We start from the raw sequence: 10,224 nt of genomic DNA, 5'->3' as shown, positions 1-10,224 counted from the left end.
GTTTTTAAAGTTTGGGGGGTTTATTATAATAATAATAATAATGGAAAGGGAATTTTTTTTTTTTTTGCAAATTAATTTTTATAAATTGCTCGTAAATTTTAATAATATGTAATAACCTCCTCCCCGCGAAATTTAGAATTAATAATAAGTTTTGCCAGAATCTTTAATGGCGGCGGCAATTATTAAAAAAGTTTTCTTCACACTTTCTCTCTCTCTCTCTCTCTCTCTCTCTTTCCTTTTTTTTTTTGGAAGGTTTTCTAGAAAAGTTTTTAATAATAATAATAATAATAATAATAGGAAATTCTTATGGTGAAGAAAAAGAAGAAAAAAACCGCTTGAGAAAACTGGAAGGGGGGAGGGTGAGGAAGGGAGGGAGGGGCTAATTATATTAAAAAACCGTTTAATAATTTATTTTCTACAATAAACTTTTTTTTTTGTTTAATTTATATATTATGTTTTATTTATTAACTTTTGTTTGCGTTAAAACTTATTTTTTGGGGGGAGATTGGGGGTTAGGGGGGCGGATGGGACGAAGTGGACAAAAGTTTGAATTAATTTTACTTTTACTCTATTAAGTTTTAAATTTAAAAATTAAGATGGAAAATCAAGATTTACAAAAAGAAAAGTTTGTTAATGCGACTTGTTCAATCTGTTGTTGTTGTTGTCGTTTGTTTGTTTGTTTATTTTTGTTTGTTAGTAACTTTAAGTCGCATAATCGCATCCGTTTTATTCCGTCGAATTAAAAATACTAAAAATTCGAAATAAATTTAAATTCTCTTTTTTTAAAAAAAAAATATTTTTAGAAAAAAATCCGACATGGCTTCTTCTCTTGTTTTGTTTTGTTTTGTTTGTTCGTTTGTTTTTATTTTTATTTTAAATCGTTACATCGTAGGGTGTGTGCAGCATGTACGACTGCGAACAACAAAGCTTTTTATTATTATTATTAACCCTAAAAAAAATTTTAAAGAATGCAGTCTGGATTATTCTTGATTATAATACAAAACTGTAATTGTTTTTTTTTTTTTTTTTCTAATATTTTTTTTTACTGTGAGGAAAGGAAAGGTTTGTTTCCCCCCGAGCCCCCCATCTATTCCCCTCGTCGTCGTCGTCTTAAAAAAATTTCCCACAATAACAATCGCCTTTTGTTGTTGATCGTTTGTTTTTGTTTTCTTTACAGCCATAGAGACTAAACCTACTAAAATAATACCAAAAGAGCCTGAAAGAACACAAATCACATTCGTCAAGCCAAAATTAAAACCTCACGAGGATCCCGTACAGCGGAATGATATTTTCGAACCTGATCGTCAACCTGGAAAAGAAGAAGAAAATATAGAAAGATCGAGTACGGAACACGAAAACACGGTCATAATGGATCCGAAACACGAAGATAGAGCAACGTCGTTCTTTGCTCAACCAGGAATATTAGCAGGTTAGTATGACTCTTCCCCCCGGCCCCCCCGTTTTTTTTAATTCTCTTTGTTTGCGTCGTTTGTTGTTTGTTTGTTCTCGCTCGAGAAAGAGAGAAAAATTTACTCTTATGTAAAAAATTAAAAACAAACACGAGATAAGAAAGATACGAATATAAATAATACAAAAGGTAGGGAAGGTGTACGTACGATTAGATAGCGTGGAAGAAGAAAAAAAGAGAGAGAACATTTTGTTTACCTTAAACTTATCAATATTCATTTAATAATAATAATAATAATTTACGTAATTTTTTTTCTATAATCGCGTATAAAAAACTGGAAAACGATTTTGTGATTTTACGATGATTGGTTGATGATAGTGTTGTCTGTTCGTCCTTTGCCCCCCCGATAAAATTATTATTATTATTTTTTTTTTACGATCGAAAGACCTCTGATGATAATAATAATAATAATTAGTCAATATTGTCAATTAAAAAATAAAAAAATTTTTTTTTTTTTTTTGAAAATCGCGTGGAATCATCAATCAATCAATCAATCAAAATGTCTATTCGAGGTCAAATCAGCAATCTATTTATTATTATTATTATTATTATTATTATTATTATTATTATTATTATCATCTGAGAGTCGAATTGCAAAAGTTTTATTGTTGTTATTAATATCATCATCATCATCATCATCATCAATTAAATAATGGCGGGAAAAAGAAATTTTATCGACGTGAAAATGACGTGACGTAACGTGACGTGTGGTGGAAATCGTCGTCGTTGTCGTTTCCGTTTTTTTTTCCCGCCAAAAAAAATTCTCACATCCTCCCCCCCCCGCGTCACATTATCACATATTATTATTATTATTATTATTATTATTCGTTGTTATCAACAAAGAAACAAAGTGTACTTTGTTAACATTTGGGGAGACCTTTAATCTCTCTCTCTCTCACTCTCTCGCAAAAATTTGATATTAAAATTCTTGTTAAATTAAATCACATGGTTGACGAATGATCGTGTTCATTCATATGAATGGACAGAGTAGAAGTGAATTTAAATTTTTTTTTTTTTTTTTTTTTTTTTTTTTTTTACTGTTCGAGAACTTTCTAGAACTGTTTAAAAAAAAAGTTTTTAAATTAATTACATTATTATTATTATTATGAAAATCCGGGAAATTTTATAAGAGAGAGAGAGAGAGAGAGAGAAAAGGACATTTTTTAAGAAAATCGAAGGGAAAATCCGCCATTTTGTTTTTTTTTTAAATTGATCGATTGCCACGTGCGTTAAATTACAAACGTGTAAGGTTTTGCCAGGTTTGCACAAATTTCTTTTGGGGATCCTTAAAAATTTTTTTTATGTTGGTATCTCTCCGTCGTTTATTTCGTTTACGAATTTAGCAAAGATTTTGTTTGTTGGTTTTTTGGTTGTTTTCCCCGAAGGTGATCGGAGTATATCCATCGTGTGTTGGCACTTGTCAGTGATTACCAACCTCGCAGATATTTCATTCCCCGTTAGTTTTTTTTTTTTTTAAAACGTGCGTGAGGAGAGTTTCGAACAAAGGTCGGTTCGCAAAGGTCTCCGTTCACAACATTGACAATGTGAGTCTCGGGAGTGGCCATTTTTATAATATAGACAATATTTAAAACGATGTAGGTTGTTTTGTCGAACAATCACGATTTCTCACCTATTGCATAATCATCATCATCATCATCATCATCAAAAATCTATTTTCCTTTGTTTTCATTTATTACCCATTTTCAATTAACACCTGCTTTAATTTGTTTTCATTTGTTTAAAATGATGAAAACTTTTGGGATGTATGGACATATTGAAAAAGGAAAAAATTAATAATAATAATAATAATAATAACGAATTTATTTATTTATTTTTCGTTCTTTCTTTTACGAGTCGTTAAAATTTAAATTAACGGAAAGTTTCAAAAAAAAAAAAACAATATGGCGGCCGTGTTTTCTTCATCTTCTCGTTCTCTCGTGGTGCTTTTTTTGTTTTATTTTAATTAAACTCGGCGGCATTTTGGGGGACTCTCCAAATCGATCTCAGGTACAAAGTTAAACTCGGTTTTTTTTTGTAAAGGGAGAGAGAGAGAGAGAGAGAGAGAACGGCTTCTTTTTTTTTTAGGTTTTTAGTCTTCCATATAAGTAAATGACACTCGTAAATTTTTTTTTTAAGAGAGAGAGAGAGAGAGAGAGAGAGAGAGAGAGAGCAAGATTTCGTACTACTCTCTTTCTCTCTCTCTAAAAAAACCGTTAAGCGAACATTTTTTAATTCCGTTTTATTATTATTATTATTATTATTATTATTATTATTATCGTTCGATCTTGGTTACTCCGCTTTTCAAGAAAGATTCGGCCATTTTTCCTAATATGTTTAAAAAAACGTTGTATCGTTATCATTATCATTTTTCAAAGGGAATTTGACGGTTTTTTTGTGCGTGAGTGCGTGAGTGCGCGTGTGTGAAAACAAAGCGCGGAACAAAACGCATTTATTTAAAAAAAAAATTTTTTTTTTTTTTTTGTGGATTAAAAAAATCATTTTGACCTAGTAACCTTTCGCTTTCTTCTTCTTCTTCTGTTTTTTTATTTATTTATTATTTCAACTTCTTCCCACGTCATTTTTTTTGTTTTTTGGTCTTTGTGTGGATATTTCGGGGAGGTACCCGTGGTAATAAAAATTTAATAAAAAAAATTAATAAATTTTATTCGAGAGTATCCAGGTTGATGAGGGGTAGTAGTAGTAGTAGTAGTAGGGGTACTGATAGTAGTAGTAGAAGTAGAAGTAAAAGCAGAAGCTAAAAAGAGAGAGAGAGAGAGAGAGAGAGAGAGAGAGAGAGAGAGAAACGACGATTGGGGTATTGGAAAAGAGGCCTAAAATACAACAAAATTTCATTTTTATTATTATTATCATTATTATTATTTCTTATTCATTTGGAATGCCTCCTACGTATATCGAATGTTTCGAACGCACACGCACACACACATACCTTGTGATGTATTATTTCCGGTTCGGTTATTATTATTTTTTGTACAAATTAGAATTTCAATTTTTATTTTCTATTTTATTCGAAGGAAGAATAAATAAAAACAAACGAAAATAATAATAATAATAATAATAAACAAAAAATAAATAAATTTATTATTATTATTATTATTATTTAATATTCGAACGAGAGAATTTTTCCGTTGAATTTTAAAATGGCGTGGAGATAAAAGGTAAAAAAGAAAAGAAAGAAATTTTTTTAGACTCGTGTTTGAGAGATACTAATCACACGTGGGATGAACGTGTGTGTGTGTGTGGCCGGTTGTAAACTAGGAAAGTAGTTTAAGTTTTTGTCTAATTCCACGTTGTTGTTCTCGTTGTTGTTCTCGATAAATGGCAAAATTAATTTAAAAAATTTTTTTATTTTTTTTCAGCCGTCATTGGAGGATGCGTAGTGGGTTTGTTGTGCGCCATACTCGTCGTCATGTTCATCGTGTACAGGATGAGGAAAAAGGATGAAGGATCGTATCCGTTGGACGAACCCAAAAGGTCACCCACGTCAAATTCATATTCGAAAAACACTCAAAGGGAATTTTACGCCTGAGGAGAGCTCGATTATTCTATTCAACATCTTTAATATAAAGAAGAAGAAAAACGACAACAACAACAACAACAACAAACAATCGAAACAATCACAGGAATCATTGCTACAAAATAATTTACTCGCTTACTTTAAATTTTTTTTCTGTCGTCATCGTCGTCGTCGTCGTCACGATTTTCATTTGATGACGCGATGTGAAAACAAACAAAAACAAACAGAGAAAATCGTGTGATTTTTTTTTTTTTTTTTATAATAATAATAATAATTTCAATATGTCCGACATTTCATATCAAATGATAGTGAGAGAGAGAGAGAGAGAGAGAAACAAATGATTTTAATTGGGGAGGCTGGAACCTCTTTCTTTCTCTCTTTCTCTCTCTTTATGTAAATTTGTTTTTTTTCCCGCCATTTAATTATGGTCAATAGTAATAATAATAATAATAATCGTAATCACTTACTATTATTATTATTATTAATGTTATTGTTTTTGCCATTGAAATAATAATAATAATAATAATCAATCACACGATGGACTGATACACACAAACACAAACACATTTATTAGTATATTCATTTTTATAATAATTTTAACGTGGAAGGAGAAAAAAAAAGGGGGAAAAGACGTGGCCGTTGGTCGTCAATGTTTTATTTTTTATTAATTTTTGCCCATTAAGAAATTTGAAATTTTTCGGTTTGGGGGGGAAGGGAGGGAGGGAGGGAAACGTCATAGTTCATAGTTTCAAAACAAAAGTGTTTTGATCGTTTGTTTGTTTGTTTGTTTATGGGTAGTTTGTTCGTTCGTTCGTGTTTGTTCGTCTTCCCGCGCAAATTTAAATTTTATTATTATTATTAATATCATTATTATTATTATGTCGTGGTGATTCAATTTTATATTTAATTTTTTTATTAAAAAAAAAATGTTTTGATGTTACAGTTGGCAGCTATGATGATATTAAAAATGTTTTTAAAAAAAAAAAAGGATTAATTAACAAATGAGTATACAACAAACGCATTAAATAAACGTTATTAATAATAATAATAATGATGATGATGATAATGATAATAATAAAAGTCAAAACATATTCAAAAAAAAATGTTAAGAATCAAATCAATTATTAAATAAAACACGTTAAATATTTTATGCGAATGAAATTTAAAATAATAATAATAATAATCACATTTTTATTAATGATTAATAATGATAATGATGATGATAATGATGATGATGATTGTATAAAGTGCTCTCTTCAATTAAAGAAAAAAAAAGAAAAAAAAAAAAAACAATTGAAAAAATAAAAATCTAATAAAAGCGCAGCAGTAGTAACAAACAAAACATTAATAATAATAATAATAAATGATGAAAATGTGAAAAAAAGAAAAAGAAAAAGAAAAATTGTGCGAATTGTGCGTGTGGTGATTTTAAATGTTTGCGTGAGTGTGTGAGTGAGTGCGTGAGTGCGTGTGATAGTGTTAAAAAATAAAATGATTAATTAAATAGAAAAAAAAAAAGTCTTTTAGGCCTAATGTTGAAACGGTCTATAAAAATGTTTTTTTTTTTTTTTTTTTTAAATACGTTTGTTCGTTTGTTTGTTTGTTTGTTCGTCTGTTTGTTTTCGAAATGAATTCGAATTAATTATAATTAAAATTATATTATGAAAAGAATTCGTAGACGAAAACAAATTGGAAAAAAATTTTTTTAATGTCACTAAATTATAATTAATTAATTTATTTAATGAAATCGAACAAAAAAAAAGGAAAAAAATTTAATTAAAGGCGACAAACGTTTGTTTGTCTGTTTGTTTGTTTGTTTGTTAAAAAGGGGTAAAAAATTAAAAAATTATGGAGAGAAGACGAAAAAACAAACGAAAATTAAATTTAGTAAAAAAAAAAAAAAACAATTTAACTCATATGAGAAAAAAAAATTATTATTATTATTATTATTTATTTTTTATTAATTTACTGATATGAATTGAATTTTTTTAATAGAAAATAGTTTAGAGATCTTATTAAAATGTAAAAAAAAAATAATAATAATAATAATAAAAACAAACTAATATTAATGATAATGATAATGATGATAATGTAAAAATGATTTTTTTTCTCACTCACACTCACACACGTTTTATAATTGCCATATAATTTTCGTTTTTTTTTTTTTCTCTCTCTCTCTCTCTCTCTCTTTCTCTTTTCCTCTAAATATAAATAATAAAGTCAATGCACAAATCAATTTAGAAATAATAATAATAATAATAATAATAATGATGAAATGTAAAAATGGCAGCTAATTAACAATTTTTAAATGTTTGTAATTTACATTCCCCATTTTTTTTTTTTTTTTTTTTTATGTTTTTTAATTACTTATTTATTTATTTATTTTTTATTTTGTATTTGTTTTTAAATCGTATTTAATCGATTGATCGAACGATATATCGATTAATCGATTAAGATTTTTAATTTTTGTATTTTATTGTATTGCAAAATCATTTGGGAAATCATTTTTTTTCTTTTTTATTATTATTATTATTATTATGTATCACAATTGTAATAATTTTTTTTATTATGTAATTTTAAAATTATGTATTAATGTATTAATAACAAATTAATTTATGTTGTCAAAAGGATACATAGAATTCTATTAATTAATCTTATTTTTTTGTTTCTATAATAATAATAAAAAAATTATTTGTACTCGATAAAAGTTGTGGTTGTGATTTTGTTAACAAAGATGGAGGGAAAGCGAAGAAAGAAAGAAAGAAAGAAAGAAAAGAAACAAAATAAGAAAGAAGAAGAAATTATGTAATGTTGTTAACGACAACAACAACAACAACAACAACCATAAAACACTTCAAAACAAAAAAATTAATAAATAAATAAATAAATAAGAAAGAAAAAGTTAAATAAATTTTTTTTTTAAATTAAAATTTAAATGTTAATAATAATAATTTTCTCTATGTTTTGTTTTTTTTTAATAATGAATAATGATAATAATGATAAGAATAATAATAATAATAATTTATTTTATAAATGTATTTAAATTATCATTTGATCGATTTCACTATTATTATTATTTTTTTTTATTTATTTATTTTTTTTGTTTTTTTTTTTTTACTGAATAATAATAATAATAAATCAAATGTTTTTTTTTTATAAAAACAAATGTTTATCGATAACACAAATATTTTTTAACAAATTTTTTTATTTATAATAATAATAATAATAATAATAAGAGTAATAAATGTAAATCACTATTATAAATGGTCCTAAATAATAATGATGATTTTTTTTTTCAGTAAAAAAATAAAAAGAAGAAAAAGTGAAAAAAAAAAAAAGAAGTAGATCGTTAGATTCTATATATGTATATATATATAAGACATTTTTTTAAAAAAATAAATAAATTTTTAATTTAAAAAAAAAAATAATAATAATAATGATAATATTAATAAAAAAAAAATTTTTTTTTTCCAATGAAAATGTTATTGTTTTACCCTTACCTGGTTAGTTTTTTAAAAATTGTCGTTTTGTAACAAAAAAAAAAAAAAAAAAAAAAAAAATGTCTAACATATCATCATAACGTATAAAATTAATTATTTGTTTTGTGAATTCGATTTGAGTTTTAACTTTTTCTTTTTAAATTAATTAATTAATTTTTTATTAAAAATCGTTTAATTAATAATTTAAATCACATTTAAAGTTTAAAACTTTAAAAACGTTTGTTTGAAAAAAAAAAAAAAAAAAAAACTTGAAACGTTTTGCACTTGTCAACGGTTTACGTTCCTCGCGTTCGAAAATTTAAAATTCAAAATGGCGGCCAAAATTTTTTGTATCGTTTTGAACGGTTTAATTATAAAAATATTTTTCTTTATTTAATTATATTTTTATTAAAAATTTCCGTTAAATTTTTTGGTTTTTGGTTTTTTTAATTATTTTTACTATAATCGGGGGAGAAAAAAAAAAAATTTTTAATGAAAAAAAATCATTTTGTGTATCAAATTCCATAATTAAGAAATGTTGTGAATGAATTTTTTTGAAATGAACACCAGTTCAATATTTTCCGACATTTACGGTTTCGGTGAAGAACTAGATAAAATCAATTACGATGGCGTAAGTCAATTATTTTATTTTTATATAAAACAATTTAAACTTTTACACTAATTTATTTTTAATGTTCACAATTCTTTTTTAGATATCCAACTGGTTCTTTTCATTTAGATCATTATTTACCGTATACTCGGCTCATTTTTCATATTTTTTGGTTTTCGTTTGCATTAACGTTTGTGCCGTTATAAGTTACAGACACTGTAAGTTCTCACATTAAATTGTTTCATAAGCATTTTACATGCTGAATCAACAAAACACTCCATGATAACATGATCTTTTTCTTTTCTTTTCAGCTGCTGAAAATGGTAAAAAATATAAACAATATCTTTTGGGTGCTTTGATACATGGTTTGATATCAGAAAGAGGGGTTTTATTTACTAAATATTGGTATGCTCAAGCTCCGATTATGTTTTTTGGAAAACAATTACCATTACACATAATCCTTTTGTGTGAGTAATATTTAAAATGTAAAAATAACCATTGGTTCCATGAATTACATTTCTTAATTTTATTCAGATCCAGTTCAAATTTATCTATCAACAATGGCTGTACAAAAAATGGAATTAAGCATTTGCACTGAATCATTTGCAATTGGTCTACTAGTCATGCTACTGGACATACCATACAAAATAATATCAGTTAAATTTTTACATTTAACCTATCACGATACTGAACCATCTTATTATTATAAATTATGTGGAGTCCCCTGTGTTGAAATATTAAGTACTTTATTATATTCAACAAGTTATGTAGCTTTTTATCATATGGCACAATATATCAATTCAAGAGATGTAACAACAATTTGGGACAATTCAGAGTAAGCCCCTATACAACAACAACAACAACAACAAAAATTATTTATTTTTATTAAATTTCAATTTGATATAAACAAATATGTCTGTTTGTTTCAGGCCTACTCAAAGAGAAAAAATAACAACTGTGGTGTGTGGTTTGTTTAGTCCGTTTGTTGGATTCGTACAAAAAATTATATTTTTTCATTTTTTCAACGATTTTTTCCACGTTAATTCCGTATCATGTTTGATATTTACAACGTGTTTATTTTTATCAATTGTCCTTTGTTTGGATCCTAAAAAACCTGGAAAACATATAACAG

At 26.3% G+C, this 10,224-nt stretch overlaps 2 protein-coding genes across 2 annotated transcripts in view; both read left to right on the top strand.

Moving 5' to 3' along the window:
- Nucleotides 1-1,368: 1,368 nt before the first annotated feature.
- On the top strand, nt 1,369-5,015 carry Phum_PHUM615770 (syndecan-2 precursor, putative; the record flags this gene model as incomplete). The annotated part of the gene is made up of 2 exons (XM_002433105.1): nt 1,369-1,429; nt 4,846-5,015. 2 exons carry the CDS (start codon nt 1,369-1,371, stop codon nt 5,013-5,015), a joined length of 231 nt encoding a protein of 76 aa, XP_002433150.1.
- A 4,026-nt stretch (nt 5,016-9,041) lies between these two features.
- Nucleotides 9,042-10,224, top strand: part of Phum_PHUM615660 (uncharacterized protein) — a gene marked incomplete at both ends in the record, with an annotated part of 2,523 nt that continues 1,340 nt past the window's right edge. Inside the window, 5 exons of the mRNA XM_002433104.1 lie at nt 9,042-9,113; nt 9,196-9,310; nt 9,404-9,559; nt 9,627-9,927; nt 10,022-10,052. Coding sequence (XP_002433149.1) covers nt 9,042-9,113; nt 9,196-9,310; nt 9,404-9,559; nt 9,627-9,927; nt 10,022-10,052 — 675 coding nt within the window. The remainder of the gene's footprint in view (nt 9,114-9,195; nt 9,311-9,403; nt 9,560-9,626; nt 9,928-10,021; nt 10,053-10,224) is intronic.

Source organism: Pediculus humanus, genomic scaffold (assembly GCF_000006295.1).
Source record: "Pediculus humanus corporis 1103172108322 genomic scaffold, whole genome shotgun sequence".
NCBI lineage: Eukaryota > Metazoa > Arthropoda > Insecta > Psocodea > Pediculidae > Pediculus > Pediculus humanus.
This window is presented reverse-complemented; position numbering and strand designations above follow the sequence as displayed.